The 15,042-nt window shown below is 43.6% G+C and overlaps 1 protein-coding gene across 5 annotated transcripts in view; it reads left to right on the top strand.

Annotated features, from left to right (window-relative positions):
* The window catches only part of TRNAU1AP (tRNA selenocysteine 1 associated protein 1), a 111,401-nt gene that overhangs the window by 22,896 nt on the left and 73,463 nt on the right, over window positions 1-15,042 (top strand). For all 5 annotated transcript variants that reach the window (XM_085895716.1, XM_085895715.1, XM_085895720.1 and 2 more), the window contains exon 3: window positions 4,018-4,117. In XM_085895716.1, the coding sequence (XP_085751842.1) occupies window positions 4,018-4,117 (100 nt within the window). The remainder of the gene's footprint in view (window positions 1-4,017; window positions 4,118-15,042) is intronic.

Here is a 15,042-nt window from a genome sequence, read left to right as displayed (position 1 = left end):
GACACAAGATTTTGAGGCAAACATGGAGTTTAAGCATTCAGCCTTTTCACGTGCAGTGTCAATTGTGTGGCCATTCGAGGTAAGGGTGGGATGGAGGGGGAACATACACCAGAAACAGACTTGATGAGATGCCATCTGGATTTGTAGGAAGAAGATGGGTTTGAGAGTTCAGATTTGAGATTTGAAAGATGTTTTCTGGCTCTCCTGAGGGTAGACACACTTGTTCCGAGCTTTGTGGAAGGAACTGAGATTGCCTTCTGCTGGATTACCCTTCCATGAGACGAAGGCAAGTTGTTTCGGGACAACTGCCTTCCCACAAGCTTCAGTGTTCTATGGGTGGGAGAAAGGGTAGGACAACTGAAGATGAAATGGGATAAATCTGTGCATGAGAAAGAGCAAGTTTCTTTGAAGGAATTCCCAGAGTGAGTTGATGTCAGAGGAAGCAGAGATGGGAGACCATTCTAGAAGTTTGATGGCTGCTTAAAGTCCCTACCAGTCGACCTGAGTGAAATGCCAGACTCGACAGCGCTGAGGTGATTCTCTAATATCAGCGAGAGCGATGTTTACTTTGACAAGCTTGTGGGCAGATGAACCGATTGGATTGGAGGAAGAACGGCAGATGTTTTCAGGGTTTTTGGTCAAATTCATATCCAGAAGAGATGGAGTACCATTGCTTGAGATCCGGGTCAGGACGTTAACAGATTGTTGTCAGTCCCAATGAGTCACAGAAGTCTTTTGCTGAAGTGCCATGGCAGGTGAGAGAGGTACCCACATCCAGCCAACTGGCATGATGACAATTGAAGTAACCACATATGAGGAAGAGGGAGTTGGGATAAAAGATAGAAGTTGGTCCATGTTTTCTGCGAGCGAGATGTAAATTGTCATCACTGTTTGGTGGATGTTAAAAAAAACACACACACACACACACACACACACACACACACACACACACACACACACACACACACACACACACACACACACACACACACACACACACACACACACACACACACACACACACACACACACACACACACACACACACACACACACACACACACACACACACACACACACACACACACACACACACACACACACACACACACACGTAAACATGAGGTGAGAGTGCAAGGGAAGCCTTAGCCAGAGGTATACCTGGGAGTATGGGAGAGAGAGGGCAATGCATGGTGAGTGAGGAATAGTCTTTGATGAGAGCAACTCCGTCACCAGGACGAGGCTCAGGTCTGTCATTTCGGTGGAGGGAGTAACCAGGGAGAGTCGGCTGTTGAATTAATACCAGGTGGGGTTGACTCTGCCTGTCATCCTTCCGAGGTCGCCAAAATGAGTGCCAGCTTGCTGGTATCCTGTGTCAGAGTGGTGACCTCTCCACAATTGTGCCCAATAGCCAAAGAGACTGCTTAGGCAGCACCAAGCTCCTGGTCCAATGGTCCTATTTTAAAATAAGTTAGTTTTCTATCTTATTTATAGTTATGTGGCTATCATTATAACTGTCATTAAGGTAAAAAGCAAAATGTAATACTTAAAGTGGTATTGTTGGGAACGCATCCTCTGCTTATTCCATTCATTCTTTTGAGAAAAATTGCTTTGATTTACGTTTTTACACACCTCAGTTAACGAAATCGCCAGAGGCAATATTTTTTCAGGTTGTTCGTCCGTCCTTGTTATCCGATTGTCACAAAATTTTCACCATTGGTACGACTACTCATGTGGAATGTTTTAATCTTAATTATGAGGTGGTCGGTCATGTGGTGTGGCCGCCTTGTTGGAAAAAAGGGAAAACTTTGGAACTCTGTATCTCCAAAACCACAGCATGAAAAAAATGAAACTTAGCACATATCAAGTACTCCCCAAGGGACATGTGTTTCTTTTTTTGTTTTTTTTTTATTATTTTTTTATAAGGTCATAGGAGGCTTCGGTATGACATCTGCATTCATTGATCGTTTTACGTAATAAATATGAAAAGTTGTTTTAGGGTCATATTGGGCTAAATTGTAATTGTATGGGGGGGGGGCGGGGCTTTGATGACTGTCGGTCATGTGGTTTGGCAGCCGTATTTTCTTTTTTAACATAAAAGCCTTCAAAAAATCTTCTCAAACGGTTGAACAGATCGAGGTAAAACTATATATGTATGATCGCCTATCCTTTAGGAACAAAAAGTTCTCCACCGATGACGTCATAGGTCGCATGGTTTAGCAGCTATGATTTTTTTGAATATACCTTTAAACATCTTCTCCAGAATAGCTTGACAGATTGAGGAAAAACTTCACCCACATTTTCCCCAATCCTTGGCCATGCCATGGTGTTCATGAATAAAGAATAGGTCACATGGTCTGGCAGCCATATTGGATTGAACAAAAATCCTAAAAAAATTAAATTTCTCTTGAACCGCTTCATCAATCGATGTGAAACATCAATTATGATCTCGGAGTCATGGGGAATACATCTTTTATATTTCAACGTGATTGGGCACATAGTCTGGCAGCCAAACTTATGTAATATTTTGAATCTGGATTTGGTGATTTAAATTTAAGTTGGCACAAGTATGTATAATGTGCGCGGATGCTGATCTGACAACATTATGATGTCAGAGTGCTCTTCTAATTTCTGTAATGGAGTGATGTTTGTGGATTTCCAAGCATATGGAAGATGACCAATGGCAAATAAAAAGGGCAAGAGCATCAGAGCAGATTTTTTATTTTTTGGACACATGAGTTGATGCCGTCCAGTCCAGTTGCAGAGTCAGAGTCGACTGTTGAAAGGACCTTCTGAGGTGCAGAAGACAGTCCAAGAGCAGTTGGGTACGACATGGAAGGATGAGTATCAAGCGTGTGGGGTTGGGACAAGATTTGGAAGCAAACAGAAATGAGGCATTCGGCCTTCTCACGAGCGGAATCTGCTGTGGTGCCATTTGAAGAGAGGGAAGGGATGGAGGGGAGCATCCTCCAGAGACAGATTTAGCAAGGTGCCACCAGCTTTCAGGGGAGTAAGACGAGTTTGAAAGTTAATTCTTGAGGTTTAACAGATGTATTTTTTTTTTCTGGCTCTCCTTTGAGTGGACACACTTGTGGAAAGTGTGTCCATGGAATATCCATAAACTGTTAGTCAAATTTACTGTTCAGTCTATGAATTTTTAAGAAATAAAAGCTTCACCTCCCCCCTTCCTATCATTTTCAATAAATAAGCAATTATCCACATATTCCATGCCTTCAAAATGAGATTTTGCTCCAAAATCAGGTGATCATTCCAGGTGGTGGTGGTGGGTGGACACCTTCATTTCTTTTGTATCTAGCACAGGATTTAAGAATGGACAGTTAATGCTTCCTGTATTGGAGGGAAGACAAAGGAACTGTTTAAAAATGTAGAACATTGTTGAAAGACGCGGCTTGTTAAAATGTTTTTTTTTGAGGATTTGTTTTTAAATATTGGAGTTATCAAAATTAATTTATATGACTATTTTAAGGAGAGTCTCGAGTCGTGGTTGGTTTTGTATTGATATTGTACCATTCTCTTTTTTTTTTTTTTTTTGGACCCTTTGATTCCCAAGATGTCAGTTTATGGCATGGGCTGACATGATGGCCGAGAGGTACGCACACTCACCTCTAAGCTGTCTGACTAGTCTATGCTGGGTTTGAATCTCAACCCAACTATAAACTGTCATCCCGGTGTTTCACAGGCTAGGTGATTAATAATTGTGCGTCGTTAAAGTGGGCATCCCATCTGCCGGCATTAGTTGGTGGATGTTAAAATCCCACGGTGTCTTTCACGAAGAGTCGGCAAGGTATCTCTTGACACCATGAACAAATTTCAAATTGCTTCATAACCAGCAGAAGGCATTGCATCAGTGGCACAGCCATGCCCTCAACCAATGATGCTACCCTGCAGCTTTGTGCTGCATCCAAACAAATAAGTTTTTGGCATGATATTGAATAAGCTTTGATAGCCATGTTGTTGCCTGTATTTGTTTATTTTTGTACTCTGCGATGTATACAGAGGTCCAGCTGGATACTGCTTTGTGGAGTTTGCTGACCAAAGCTGTGCAGAGCGCTGCTTGATTCGCCTCAATGGAAAGCCTTTACTTGGTGCAAATCCGGTTAGTGTCAATCAAAATACTAAACTGTCGTAAAATTGATTTCTGCTTCCCATTTGTGGGGTTTGTAAACTGGTTTTCCTTGTTGTCAACCGTGGCACCTTATCTTTGTGACTTTATCGGTAAGATGTTTTTTTCTTGGTGTACAATTGAATGTCAGAGACTGAGAAATGGCATGATGCACCTGCACACCTGTTTGCTGCACTGAATCCAGCATTTTGCTGCACATTTGTATCAAGTCGGCAGAAGGGGAAGGGTGAAGGGGTCGCCGGGAGTAATTGGTTAATTCCCTTTTGGAATGTGTAGCTGCTAGAAGTTGCACACCAACACGATGTCTCTTTTCACTTCTTTATTTTAAAGTGAATGTTTTGGTTTGATAGGAATACAACACAAATGGGGCAGCAACATGCTTTAAATATAATAGAAAATGATAATCAGGTAAATATTGTTCACGAATAAACCTTTTTGGAAGATGTTAAAATTTAATTATAATAACAAATGTGCCAACATCAATGATCATGTTTTCTGCTTTAGCTAATCATCAAGCTTACTGAAATTTAATGCAGGATCACATGTAGGCTGCTATCACAGATCTCCTTGAGATAACTTAAAAACTCGGTTTACTAATTAGTGTTGTTACTCAGACGTGTAGGAATATTATCGGTTAGGTTTCTCCACTCTGGTGTGTAACGCCATGTTGTGGTTTCACACCGCCTATGCTACAAACAGCACAACGGCGTATTTCCAGTTGCACAGTGTCACTCGTACTTTATGAAAGGTTAACTTTCAAAACCCAAAACTCACCACAAATTATGTATTCCATAAGCAATCAGTACTTTCGGAATCGTATGTCATCAAGACTCCGAATCAATCAATACAAATGTGAACTTATTTACTGCTCCACAATGCACCGTCGTGACACAACCTGTCTCGAAGGAAGTGAAGGTGGAAGTCCCAACCTTGCATTCCTGGCGGCCAATAAATTTAATTTGACGTTGCATTTTATCAACTCTTTGGCACACATCATCATAAATTACATCATCGAAACTCGATACATGTCAATAAAAATATGCCAAAATGATCGATCATGACAAATTCTAATTCGGACATCTCCGGTTAAACAGACCTAAATACAGTGGTCAAGAAAATAAGTTGAATAAACAACTAGAATGAGAACAACTTGGTATGACCAAATATTTGTCTTACATTTGTGAATTGTGGCACTGATATACAATTGTCGCATGACATTAAACGTGAAGTTTCAGATGCATAGAGAAATACAAATGAACATTGAACATCGCAGTCAATAAATGAAGATGATTGGACAATAAAATGCGATAACGTTTCCTTGGCCTTCAACAAAAATGTCTCCAAAATGTAGAGGATGAAATTGGTTCATCTGCAAACAACATGAGCCTAACATTATTATAAAATGACAAATAAGTTGAAGGATTTGAGTGTTATTGAAGTTAAACCATTCAAGTAAACTTGTATATTATTTCGCTAAGCCCCAATCTGCTTTGCTGAACACAAAAATGAGTGTCCATGAAATGTTTCAAGAGTATCAACGATTATCTTTCTTTGATTATTACCATATGTCCAAGTTGGCCTCCAAAGCCAGTTGTCGACTGGGCAGCCTCCATCATGCAGTGTCTTTTGTTGACAAATCTGAACTTTTATCCACTGACAAGACTTTAATCAACAGCTCAATGGAGTACTGCTCTCCCCTTTTGGGCTGGTGCCCTGCCTTACACATTGCACTCATTAATGCCATGGAGACCAAAGCCTTCAAAATCATTGGAATCTCCCATGATGAAGCTGAGCCTTTGGACATGTTACTCCCACATCACACACAGGTTGGTGGTCTTTGTTTTCTACTTTTGCCTTTCTAGTCTTGCACCTCCTGCCTTTTCCTTGCTCTGTCCCCCGATGGTTCGTGATGCTCCCAACCCAGGTTCAAACCCACATGCACAACCGGTCAAAAGTTTTGGAACACCCCATTTTTCCAGTTTTTACTGAAATTTAAGCAGTTTAATGTTTCAATGTACTCTGAAATTAAAGCAGATAACAAAGAAATCATGGAATCGTTTTGTTGAACAAAATTTAATCTAAATTTTTGACTCATCAAAGTAGCCACCTTTTGCAGACATAACAGCCGAACATACTCGTGGTTTTCTTTCCACAATGGAAATTGAATATTGTTCGGAAAGTATTTCACAACACTGTTGCAGCAGTTCCCACAAATGTGTTGCACTTGTAGGTTGCTTTGCTTTCACCCTTCTGTCCAGTTAATCCCAAACCAACTCGATGGGATTTAAGTTTGGAGACTGTGCCGGCCATTCCATGATATGAAGCCTACCGTCTTGTTCTTTTCTTCTCGGGTAGTTCTGACATAGCCTGGAGCTATGTTTTGGGTCGTTATCTTGCTGTAGGATGAACCCCTGACCAACTCGGCCTATACCAGAGGGTATTGTATGGCGCTACAAAATGCTGTCGTAGCCCTTTTGAGTCAGGGTGCCAGTCATTCTGTGCAAGTCGCCGACTGGATCCAGCAAAAGAGCTCCATATCATCACGTTTCCTCCTCCATGTTTGACAGTTTGTGTCACACACTGAGGAACCATCCTTTCGCCTACTCGACGGCACACAGAAACGCTGTGTGATGAACCAAAGATTTCAAATTTTGATTCATCGGTCCGTAAGACCTCCTTCCAGTTTTCAGCAGTCCACTGGTGGTGCTTCATGGCCAAGGCAAGCCTTTTTTCTTATTTTGCCATCTTAGCAATGGCTTTCCTACTTCCATTCGACCCGTTAAACCTGCAGCTCGAAGTCTTCTCTTCACAGTTGAAACTGAGACTTCCTTACTTTGACCAGTGTAAAGCTGTGTTTGAAGCTGCTGTCCTGTGAACCGTCTGTCATGCAAGCTGCTGACTCTCAAACTTGTCTTCTGATTGTGTTGAGGCTTTGGGTCTGCCAGACCTCTTCCTGTCAGTGTTTCCTCCAGTTTCCAAGTGCCTTTTGATGGTGTAGGAAACTGTACTCACTGACACCATGGCATATTTGCAATTTCTCGAAAGGAAAGACCTACACTTTTAAGGGTTATAATGGTCTGTCTGTCTCTTCCTTTGTTAATTGTCTTTTTCTCACCATTATGATGGTGATATACTAATTCCTGCAGTGCAATATTGTACAAATAATGCTTCAGAGGGTGTAGCAACACAGTCTGTTCCAACACTGCTTTTCACAGACAGAGGGTTTGTAAGGCCTATGTCACATTTGCCACGGCGGCTGTGGGGTTTCCAAAATCTATGGCGGCCGCAGTATTTCCACGGTTCAACAATGTAGCAGTCACATATGCTTTTATTTTTCGGGGAGCCGCACGGCGTATTTAGAAATTGTGGAGACCGAAAACGTGGGGTTGCCATACGGTCTTTGATTTGATGTCACACGGTGACCTGAAGGGGGCCCTGCGGCGGCCATAGAATTTTCAAGGTAGCCTCAAGGTGCCCGCAAGGCGACTGCAGGGGGGCCCTAAGGCGAAGGGGGGCTTTTTTTTTTTTTACCAGTTTTTTTTTTTTCCAGCTTGTCGAATTGCTATGGCGAACGTGGAAATGAAAAAAGTTATAATTCCACGGCGACCCCTACGGCCTGTAAAAGATAGCCAAACGGCGTAGGGCCACCCTGAGGCCACCGCATAAACTCTGCGGCCGCCGCACGTTTGTCAATTCAGAGGGTGTACGGCCGCCGTATCCTCGCCGTAGAGCAAATGTGACTTGGGCCAAATGAATCAACAAAGGTTGGGACACCTGTAGGAATTGTTTGCCTCAACTTTCAAGGCTTAATTTACTTCCATTGCTTCAGAACAGCTGCAGTTGCTAACCAATTACTTGTTCCCTAAAAAGGGCCTTTTTAACAACTCTGAAATTTACATTATTTTTCAGTTTTTGGTAACTAAACTTTTCTTTTTTAACCTCTGACAGTTTACACTTAGCTTTGTAGCATTTCAGGTTATTCACTGGTCTTGAACTGCTTAAATTTCAGTAAAAACTGGAAAAATGGGGGTGTTCTCAAACTTTTGACTGGTGATGTACCTCATGTATTTCTCCATTTGCAACAAATAACTCTGTTTAATGGCATTAAAGTACCCTGATGTTTACTATTGTCTGTGCTGCAAGTGATTCATGTATCTACAAGCTCCATTCGGAGTCTTCGATCACTGTTTTAAAAAAAAAAAAAACTTTTCAGTACTTTGTTTCCCATTCATATGCTGACTCAATAAAACACTCTGGAAGCAGTGTACTCCTGTTCCTAAATGTTGCAACATTAGTCGTGACATGAAACCGACGTTTTCGTTTTTTTCTTTTTTATCTCGCAGCAAGCACCACATTGAACATTGCTCAAAGTTTAGTGTGATGCGGCAAGATAGTGTCTGTTCGATGCTGTGACTAATGATGCAAGATATGGCAGCAGGGGCACACTGCTTAAAGACACATCCAATGAGTACAACGTTGGATTGTTGATCCTGATTGCAGCATCTATGAAAATGCCATCACAAGCATAGCACACTTTGATAAATGTATCGAGAATTTACTTTTAATGGGCATGTTAAACGAGGTCACATTAATAGATTTATATTGTATTTCTTCACAACAGTGGTTGTCAAAAGCTTTGTATGTGCTATTGTGTGCATCCTGTGGCTGCTGGAAGCATCGTTTTTTTGTTGATGTGGCTGTACCGCTAATGCTGCACGCTTGTACTCATTTTGCCGACCTCCGGAGGATGACAGGCTGAGTCAACCCCACCTGATGATAATTCAACGGTAACAGGCTCAATTCACGAGACCAATCCAAAAAAATCCAAATCCATTGGGATCATACTCTGTGCAGTGTTGGTGCTGCCTCAGCAGTCCCCTGGGTTATTGGGCACAATCCTGGATGGTTCAGTGTGATTTAAACTAAGGACCCTAGGATCCTAAGCTCACCACCTTGAACCATGAAGCCAACACCAGGCTTGACTTTGTATTAATTCGTACATACTGAACGAGGCTCTTGTAGGATAGCTCAAATATGCAGTGTTCTGAAAGGGTAAGAGCGAGTTATAAACACTTGGTGCAGATCAATTTTTCAGAGGAGGCAATAAAAAGGTATTTTTGTCTTGAATCGCTTCACTGAAATCCATCCATTAGCAATTTTAAGCCTGTTGTATTTTGTGGAGTTTTGAGAGGGAAGCTTGCCGATTTGCTTTCTCAGGAGCTAAAGTGAGAGGTTATTCATTCTGGCAACATCGAATGGTGACACTGTCATCCATTACATGGAAAGGTTGCAATTGCAAAGTTCACTCTGACTTTAATTTGCTTCTTTGCTTTTTATATGTGTGTATATGTATATAATACATATGTATATGTATATACAGGGTGGCCTGAAAGTCACTTTACCCCTTCCCAGTGAAACATTGTTCTTGAACTCTTTTAAAAAACAGGTTTTATTGTACAGTCCTTACAATGATTAATTTGTCATTGTATCTGTATGTGCTCCATAATTCTTCTGAGTCAGTGTTTCCGCATACCATAGCGGACGGAGAGAAGTGCGAGAAATTTATCAGGGGTAAAGTAACTTTCAGGCTACCCTGTATATGGTGGATATATGTATGTATATATATATGTATATGTATATGTATATGTATATGTATATATATATATACATATATATATATATATATATATACATATATATATATGACTGTTTTTACAGCCATTTTTCCCTGCTGTTGCAGGGGTTTGGCTTTTTGTGAGGCAATGTTTATTTTTTTTTTTTTTTTTTTTTTTATGGCCGGATGCCCTTCCTGACGCCAACCCTGGTCGCCTCTTACGACACAGGGATATGGTACACCTATTCTAACCGGGGCATACACCGGGACCAGTACACTGGCACTCATTTCGCCGACCTCGGAAGGATGACAGGCTGAGTCAACCCCCTGGTGTTAATTCAGCAGCCAACGGAGCTTGAACTCAGGATACTGGGATACCAAGCCGCCACCCTAACCACTAAGCCAACACCAGGCTATATATATATATATATATATATATATATATATATATATATATATATATATATATATATATATATATATATATATATATATATATATATATATATATATATATATATATATATATATATATATATATATATATATATATATATATATATTTTGTTGCGGGGCCAGGCATCGGCCGCGAGCACGACCACCAGATGGAGCTGCAGGGTCGACTCCGCCGATCACCCGGAATGTCACTCCGGAGCCAACGGGTCCCTTATCGGACTGAAGTTCGCCAATATTTTGACGGCGTGAGGTTGGGTCCACTTGTCTAACTCCAATTTACCGAGGTACTCATGCCATCCAACTATCGGGGAAATTCACCCTCGATGATGCTCGCACGGAATGAGTCACGAGCGTACTCGAACCGCGTGTGACCCGAGCGGATGGTCACCGAGCTTTCGTCGGTCCAAATGTCCCTTTTACAGCGGCAACATCCTGGCTAATTCCCAATACGCAGCATGTCAAACCAATAAAAGAAACACAAAAATGAACTGATATATTTAACACATGGGTTTGTTTATAATAGGTCGGGAAGGAGGGGAGCACATAAGAAGCAGAGTTATCACGACTAATAGAAATGAAATGCAAATAATGTACAGGGCACTTAACAGTTTTACTTATAGACGGGCCCACACAGACACACACAGAAGTGGACCCCAATGGTCTTTATTGAAGTCTTCCAGCTCGAGGAAAGGGAGCTGGAGACCAGAACCTGTACTTGGACCTGTACACCAAGTGTGGTCTTCGACGATCCGGTTCGACGGGACTCGAACCCACAACACGATGCAACTCCAAGCACCAGGGATGAGGAAAAGCGTCGGACGCCAGACACTGCCAAGCTGACCAGATCAGACAAGTAGATCTCCGGCACCTCAAACCGGATCACTACCAAGCCGACCAGACCAGATGAGTCGATCTCCGGCACCTCGAACCCGATCACTGCCAAGCCGACCCTGAAGCTGACGTCCAACCCTGACGCTGACGTTTACATTGACCTCCTCCCCTGATGTTCACCCTGCCGTTCACCCTGCCGTTCACGCTCTTTCCAAGGGCCTGGCGTTTCTTATATGGCATTTCTCCTGCGGGAGGGGGTGTCGTGGGAAGGATCACCGTCGGAGACGTCTCGCCTCCCATTGGTCCGGAGTTCGTAAGAAAGTCGATGTCTGTGGTGTCTCATGCCTCCCATTGGTCGAGGGGAACATTCCATCTCTCTGGGGCGGAGTCGGAGCTCTGGTAGCCAAGGAAACTCCGCCCATGTATGTGGTCGAACGCACGTTGCTCATGGTGTCGAGGTGAAGGTGTGTTGTTGTTATAAGGTGTGTAAAAATCCTAACCATTAAAATAATGCACAGTGCATTTACATTTATTCACACATTAGACTTTGGTTTGGATTCTAACTAGAAAACACATGCTTATCGAAATAGCTAAGCGAAAGGAACCTGAATGTCTGTGTGCTCATGGCTTCCAGTTTCACAACAATATTGTTACGGCTGTGGAAATTCGCAGAACACCATAAAGGTCCTGAGTTCAGTTAGATCGATAAGTCTGTGTTCAGTTAGATTTCCCCACCGTTGTTTAATGGGAATTTTTTTCATGTCACAGGGCTGTGATCCTTTGAGATAGCCGTTTTTCTTTACTCTCATTATTTTGGACCAACCACGTCTCAACCACCACAACCACCTTCACAACGCCATCATCTCAACCACCAACCACGATCACCTAACCACCTTCCCCGCTACGCCAACGACCGATCACCTTCTCCATAAACCACACTACAACCCTCTCCGCTCATAAAAAACATCTCGACAAAGCGAAAGGAACAATGGATTCCGAGAAAGTCAAGGAAAAAGAACAAGGTATATCAGTGGCGTGCGGATTTTCCCGCGCACCGCAAAGGGGAGATCGTTCGTCATTGGTCGGTTCATATGAGTGAGGCGCTGGAAATAAGGAACGCCCCCTTTCTCGAAGCTTCCCGCAGGAACTGGTAGTGGGGTGGAGCAAGAAGCCAGGAGGAATAAAAAGGGCACGCAGTGCCAAGCGGGCGGTCAGTCGTGTGTGTGGGTGTTGGTGGGCTTCTTGGTCGGGATCTTCGGCTAGTGGTGGCCTGCCTGTAGAGAAGCGGTCCGTGGGATGACCCGTTCGTCGGAGCTCGCAGTCGGTGGGGAGTCCGGGCGTGGCACCAGGGACGCAGAAGGGAGGCGCCGCTTTGCAAACTCTGTCGCGCATCCGTGTGGAGAGCGCCGGAGAGAGCTCGCCAGCCCCATGGAAGGCCGAGCTCAGCCGCGGCTGTCCCAGCTGCCGTGGGGTACAGATGTCGCGACTCGCCCACCATCGCACCACGAGGGTGCAGGAAACCTGCAACGGTCTCGTGGGGCCCATTCGGTCATGCAGGCTCCACGCCATAAAGGTCTACGGACCCTGTGTGGCGCCCTTGTCTTTGGGGGTAGCCTTTTTTTTCTTTTGAATGAATGTTGGTGGTGCCGTGTCCTGTAAGTAAAACTGGTTAAGTGCTTGTACATTAATAAATAATTGTCGGTCGTCGTGTTTTGCCTTGCTCGTGTCTTTGTCTCCGTCCCGTGCATGATTGCTTTGGCTGTACATACGTGTTAATTGAAATAAATGTGCTTGGTTAAATGTACCCCATTCGTTGCGTCCTCCTTTCTCCCCATTGAAGTGCCATCTTGCATTGCGGAATAATCGTTGAGTTGTTAAATACCCGTGAAATAGAATCTGATCCGGCGAGGTTCTGTGATAATACCCGCTAGGTTATCACTGCAGAACGGAACGGACCGCTTGAGCGGTTCGTGTACAAGCCGACCTGCGCCGAGGTACGGTCTCCCGGTAGGCTACCCGCGCAGGTACTTGGGTATATCGAAATTTCGCGATTGACCCTATTTTGCGCGGGTAGAAAATTGGCTTGGCCGTGGTGGGGTTGAAGACCCACCCCTGACAGTGTTCCGGCGTTGTTCCGGAAGGTCACGACTGAATTGTCCGTCCGGTGGGCGACGCGGCTGCAATTAGGGAAACGCATGAGGGAAACGCGGTCGATTGCATGCCGGTGGGTGCAAATTCGTAACTATATATATATATATATATTTATATATATGTATATACACACACGAGGTGTGTTCAAAAAGTATCCAACCTTATTTTTTCTTGCGGAAACAAATGAAGCTCGGGAGGTGTGGTTTGGTGCACATATGTAGGCGATCCTAATCCGTATGCGTGAATATTTTCCCACCTGCAGAAGCTGTCAGTCGCCGACAGACCACCGATGAGTGAGGAAGTGTAAGTGAGTGCCGTCGGATTTTCGTTTTTGACAAAATGACGGAAAAACTTGAACGCTACTGCATCAAATTGTGTAAAGCTTGGCGATTCCCAAGAGGAAAGGATCCACAAGATTCAACAGGCCTTCGGGAACGAAGCAATGGGCACCACACAGATAAAAGAGTAGCACAATTACTTCAAAGATGGTCGCACATCAGTGTAAAGTGAAGAACGTTCTGGTAGGCCCTCGACATCCCGAAATGAGATCGTCATTGACCAAGTGAGGACCCTGCTGATGCAGGATCGTCGAATCACGATCAGAGAACTTGCAGACGAGGCGGGCGTCAGCATTGGGTCCGTTCATTCCATTGTGACTGAGGATTTGGGCTTAAGGAGAATCTCAGCGAAGTTTGTGCCAAAGCTACTAACGATCGAGCAGAAGCAACTCCGTTTGGAGATCGCACAGGACATGCTGGAGACTGAACAGCGATCCCAACTTCTTCAACACAGTGATCACTGGCGATGAGACCACAGTGATCCATCATTTTGTCAAAAACGAAAATCCGACGGCGCTCACTTACACTTTCTCGCTCATCGGCGGTCTGTCAGCGACTGACAGTTTCTGCAGGCGGGAAAATATTCACGCATACGGATTAGGATCGCCTACATATGTGCACCAAACCATGCCTCCCGAGCTTCATTTGTTTATGCACGAAAAATTAAGATTGGATACTTTTTGAACACACCTCATGTATGTATGTATGTATGTATGTATATGTGTGTATATGTATATGTGTATATGTATGTATATATATATATATATATATATATATATATATATATATATATATATATGCATATGTGTGTGTGTGTGTGTGTGTATATTGTTACGGTGTCGGCCGCGAACCGACCGGTCTGACAGAGCCGCAAGTCGAGTCAGCCCGACCAATCGCCCAGAATATAGATCGCTGCCCGGATAACTCCGAGGCTGATGGGTCCTTGTGCAAGAACCGAAATACGCCAATGGGCAGAACACGTGCAGTAGGGTCGATTGCCAATCTTCAATTTACCTAAATACGCACGTGATCCAACTACCGGTGTATTCCACCCTCGACGGAACTCGAACGGAACAAGCCGCTTAAGCGAGCCTGTCCCATGCGCAATTCTGAGCGGCTTAATCACCTGGAGCCGTCGGTCAGAATGTCCCTCTTTTACGGCAAAACAACGGCTTTCTAACTCCCAACACATGAAATGCTGTCAATGAAAGAATCGCCGCGACGAGCTGAAAACATTTAACAATTGGGGTATCTATCTATATAAAGTTGAAAGTGTGTGTCTGTGTGTGTTTCTCTGTGACCTATGCACGCGAAAAGTACTGGACTGATCCTCACCAAACTTCACATGCTGACAGAACATGTACGCGGGAGTGTTCCGATGTAAAAGAATTGTCCTTCCGAATTATGACGTCATCATCTGATTTCGTGACGTTAATTTTTCAAGGTCAGCCGATTGACATGGGGCCAACGCCATTTGCAACAGAATGAAAAAATAATGCTACAGTCAA

The sequence above is a fragment of the Eptatretus burgeri genome, chromosome 9 (genome assembly GCF_056783735.1).
Source record: "Eptatretus burgeri isolate ZD-2024b chromosome 9, Ebu_testis_v1, whole genome shotgun sequence".
Classification (NCBI taxonomy): Eukaryota; Metazoa; Chordata; class Myxini; order Myxiniformes; family Myxinidae; genus Eptatretus; species Eptatretus burgeri.
The sequence above is the reverse complement of the archived record's forward strand: the minus strand, read 5'-3'. Positions and strand labels throughout refer to the sequence as shown.